Source organism: Rutidosis leptorrhynchoides, chromosome 6 (genome assembly GCF_046630445.1).
Source record: "Rutidosis leptorrhynchoides isolate AG116_Rl617_1_P2 chromosome 6, CSIRO_AGI_Rlap_v1, whole genome shotgun sequence".
Lineage (NCBI taxonomy): Eukaryota > Viridiplantae > Streptophyta > Magnoliopsida > Asterales > Asteraceae > Rutidosis > Rutidosis leptorrhynchoides.
Genome location: NC_092338.1, coordinates 152,396,987 through 152,401,752, shown reverse-complemented (window position 1 = coordinate 152,401,752; position 4,766 = coordinate 152,396,987). Strand labels below are relative to the sequence as shown.

The 4,766-nt window shown below is 35.9% G+C and overlaps 1 protein-coding gene across 1 annotated transcript; it reads left to right on the top strand.

Moving 5' to 3' along the window:
• The first annotated feature begins 2,553 nt into the window (after window positions 1-2,553).
• On the top strand, window positions 2,554-4,132 carry LOC139855783 (uncharacterized). The gene is made up of 3 exons (XM_071845028.1): window positions 2,554-2,763; window positions 2,985-3,060; window positions 3,161-4,132. Exons 1-3 carry the CDS (start codon window positions 2,713-2,715, stop codon window positions 3,922-3,924), a joined length of 891 nt encoding a protein of 296 aa, XP_071701129.1. The 5' UTR covers window positions 2,554-2,712; the 3' UTR covers window positions 3,925-4,132.
• Window positions 4,133-4,766: the final 634 nt, after the last annotated feature.

The following is a 4,766-nucleotide window of genomic DNA, read 5'->3' as shown; positions in this document are numbered from 1 at the left end:
TTACCTCCCCCAATTCCCCCCAAAAAAGTGCTTCCTTCTTGATTATGACCATATATATATATATATATATATATATATATATATATATATATATATATATATATATATATATATATATATATATATAGCTTTTAAAAATTAAATGGATATAAATATGAATATAGGTGCACCTGATCCATATTAAACCCATCGTCATCCCTACTTACATTATGAGAAAAAATCATTTGATATATATATTTAAAATGGTCAAATTATATGTTATGTTTCAGGTTTTTTTACCCACATAAAATTTAGAATTTTTGCTATGTTGGTCGTTGTATTATACCCCATAATGCTAACAACGTCATTCGATTTTTTTTTGCTATTAGAATCATATGTTTATCAAAAATATATTTGTAAATTAACATCCCTCCGTCTAACTTCCGTTAAAAAAAAGTTCATTAACAATTGACATGTACCAACGGAGCAAAAAAAATCTACTTTTATCTATAATTTTGTCTTACTTAAATAAAGTAGAGGTATACATGTACTTTAGTTAATTATTCTTATTTATTTATGAAAGTAAACAATTAATTTATGATTCGAAAAAGAAAATAGGCTGTTAATATATGACGAGCATTGCTTCAATGGTATCCAATGGATTAGTAGGGATGGTCTGTGATTAGTTGCCAAGCAACCCGTGTTCAACTCCGAGGAGGGGGAGGTTTCTTCAGGATATACTGCGATTAAATTGCCAAGTAACCCAGTTCTCGCGATTAATTGCAGAGCAACCCGGGATGATCCTTGGAGTTTACTACGTAGCGTGTGTGGGGTCGCAAATGAGAGTATTCGATGCGAAAATTGCCGTAATTGATAAGTTCAACTCAAGGCTCGCGGATTGGAAAGCTAGAACGATTTCTTATGGTGGAAGATTAACGCTAGTAAAGTCAGTCCTTAGTAGTCTACCACTATATTATTTCTCTTTATTTCGTGCCCCGTTGAGAGTCATTAAAAAACTTGAGAGTATTAGGAGAATATTTTTTTGGAGCGGGACGGGCGAGTGTTCAAAATTGACTTGGGTTAAATGGGAAGACTCTATTTTACCTCAAGGTGAAGGTGGTCTTAACCGGGTCTCTCCAGGGAAAAAAAATCTTGCTCTTTTGAGAAAATGATTTTTTGGAGTGAAAACCGAACAAAACGCACTTTGGGTTTCGGTAATAAAAAGTATTCATAGCGCTAATGGACTACTCCCACCTTCGGGTTCTAGTAGCCCGCAAGGAAAGAGTAGTGTTTGGTTTAACATCTTACGTGCAGGTTACAACATAGAGGAGATCAGACTCAACTTTGCTAACTCGTTCAAAAGGATTATCGGTGATGGGTCAGACACGTCATTTTGGTCAGAATCATGGTTAATCAACAGGCCGCTCAAGCAAATGTTCAAAAGGCTATACCATTTCGAGACAGTGCAAGATAGTTCGGTTCGGGACATAATCAAGTGGTCAGGAGACTCGTCCGAGACATCATGTTACTGGAATCGAGAGCTTACAGGTCGTGCAAATTCAGAGCTCAACACTCTTATGAGCCTATTAACTCGTATTGTAAACAAGACAAGGCCGTGGACTCTTGGAATTGAAGCCTATCCTCTAACGGTATTTTTACTACAAAAAAACTTTCAACTTTAATTGATGAGAAGCTATTAAGTGGTAATACGCGAGCAAATATCGAGACTCTCAAATACAATTTGGTTCCTAGTAAAGTTGGGATCTTCATATGGAGGGTGTTAAAAAGGCGGATCCCGGTCCGTACCGAATTCGACAAAATAGGTATTGACTTGGACTCCGTTAGATGCCCTTTATGTGATGATGATGTAGAAGCAATCGATTTACTCTATGGATGTTTGGGAAAAAGTGTATAAGGTGGGGTTTGAGTCCGGTTACAAATCTTACATAAGCGAAGCTTTTCACGGGAAATGTAATCGGGCTCTACCCCCTTTGAATAGTTGGTTTGACAAGCTCTAGAATGGACATGTGCATCATTTTTATGGAGAAACCGCGATCAAAAAGTATTCACTAATTCGTGTTGGAGTGCTTCGGTTACGTTGATGGAAATACAACTTAAATCGTTTGATTGGATATCTAATCGTGTCAAGAACCGGAAGATTGATTGGCTCAATTGAATTTCGGATCCGTGGTCGTGTCTTGCTTAAATATGGGTGCAAGTTTTCTATTGCAAGCTCCGCAACTTTCATCGCTTCATGCTTTCGGTCGATTTCTTGTTTGTATGCTTATAGTTTTGTTTCCATTGTACACTTAAAGTAATTAGCTCTTGTATGTTTTCGATCTCGTGTAAACGGGTTTTGGGCTCCCTTCTTGTGCCCTGATTTCGTGATATAAAATCTGCCTTTCGAAAAGAAAAAAAAAAATTGCCGGTCAAAAAAATATATCACGAGTATTATATTTATATTTATTTATATTTATATTTGTATTTATATTTATGATGATGATTATGAAGTTACCAAAGAGTAATCGGGTTTGGTGTGTATTTATTTTGGGAAATTCCACCTATCACGTGACATTAATGAGGTGTAAGTGAATGGCAATACTTTCATTTGTGGGACGTGCTGACGTGTCCCCCACACCAAACATCACCACCACCTTCGTTATAATCTCACTCTCCCTCTCACTACCGGCCACCAAAATTTTTTACTTACAATAAAACCCTCGCCTGAACTTTATGGCAGAACCACCTCCTTCCGGCAACAACATCTCCTCTGATCACCTTCAGGTACGTCTGATTAATCTCATATTCCACTTCAATTGTCCCTTTTTTATTATATCAATTGTTATCTCAAATTACACTTCACTTTATAAAATAATGACTCAACAATTAATACAGAGAGTCTAATATTTGTTTTTATATTTACATGTTTCATGTTTGCGTTGAACTTTTAATCATATTAAATTATTAATTTAATTATTATTTTTGGTTGTCAATTTGTGTTGTAGACATGGATATTGAAAGTTTACATTCATTGTGAAGGATGTAAGAAGAAAGTATTCAAAGTACTCCAGAGCATCGATGGTAGGTTCTAGAACTTTCTTTTACCTAAATGTTTTGTTAATTAACTTAATTAAAGCTAATTAGGGTTTAAGCTTAAGTTTCAACTATTGGAGTTTTGTAGGTGTGTATAAGACCGTAATTGATTCAAAACAACACAAAGCAACCGTTACTGGATCCGTTAACGGCGAAACACTCGTCCAGAAGCTTCTAAAATCCGGTAAGCACGCACAAATTTTACCCGAGAGTTTTGGACCTCCGGCCGCTGCGAAATCGGAAAACGATACCGGAAGTCAAAAAAAGAAGAAAAAACAGAACAACAAAAACAAACAGAATGATCAAGTTGATGATGATGATGATGATACTGAACATATCGAAATTGAGGAATCGGAATTTAAAGATGTAATGAATGACGAAAACGATTCCAAAAACGATCAGGAAATAGTTGAGCTACCTGTTTTTGACGGTGACGGTAACGGTAAAGGTAAAGGTGGCGGCAAAAAGAAGAAAAAGAAAAATAAAAATAAAAAAGGAAATAATAATAATAGTGAGAATAAGGCGCCACAAAATGGCGATATAGAGAATGATCTAGAAAGTTCGATGGAGAAATTGAATATGGATACACCGAGTAATCAAACGGCGTATGCAACGCCGTACGATGTACCGGCGTATCATAACTACTACCCTATTCCGGCATACGGAATGAGTTACAATACATCGTACCCGAGTACTGAATCGTCATATTATACTCCACCTGTGTACGGATACGCTCAATCACATCCGTCGGGTTTTAATTCAGTGCGACCACCTATATCGTATTATGGTAGGAGCGCATTTGATGATGTTATTGATGAAGGTGGGGATAGAAGGTTTTGTGTTGTTATGTGACAATAGTAGTATTCTGTTACTACAATCTTTAAAGGAAAGGGAAAGCTTGTTGTATTTAGGTTTGTTGGACATATATTATTATATTTTGATATTATTATAGTTTGAAGTGTTGAATGTGATTATAAATAAAAAAGGCTTTTTAGGTGTGTTGTTTAAAAAAAAAAAAATGTAAGCTGTGTTTCTAAAGAGTTGTATAATAGTAAGTGGATTGGAGTTTTGGGTAATACTCTTATCGTTTATCTTATTTGCATAGGTCTTAATATTTCTCTAGAAGTCCTAGTGTGGGTTTTAGTCACCTACGTCTTGCAAAAGATGTAATTAGTGTCGTCTCAAGTCTTATGGTCGGTTTTAGTCATTTACCTCTTGCAAAGGACGAAATCAATAGGGAGTATGTGTGTTTGTTAGTTATTTATAGGTCACTTCTCTTTGTAGTTTAAACGGCTGTTCGAGCTTCAAGTGTAGCAAGTTCTTACAAAGTTCCTTTTAGTTTCAACGAGTGGCGGAACGGCCTGCACGTTGTTGCGGGTGCATTTTCGTACGTTAGTTTTGTTGTGGTTTGATTATGGGTTATAATCTAATAATATTCAATGCATTAGTGTTTGTTTGCGGTGTAGCAGTAGTTATGTATATGAAGAAAATTGTTACACATTTTATCACGTACATAAGGAAACTTCTGCTGCTTGTTACTCCTTTTTCTTAGGATATTTGTTCTCATCGGTTGAAAAGAGCATTCTTTATGTCATTGTGTTACGTCCATGTGAATCCTGTTTACTTGGGGTTGGCGGTATTGATGTTACGGCTGCTGGGATTGTTGTCTCATTCTTTTCATCTGCATTTTTAGC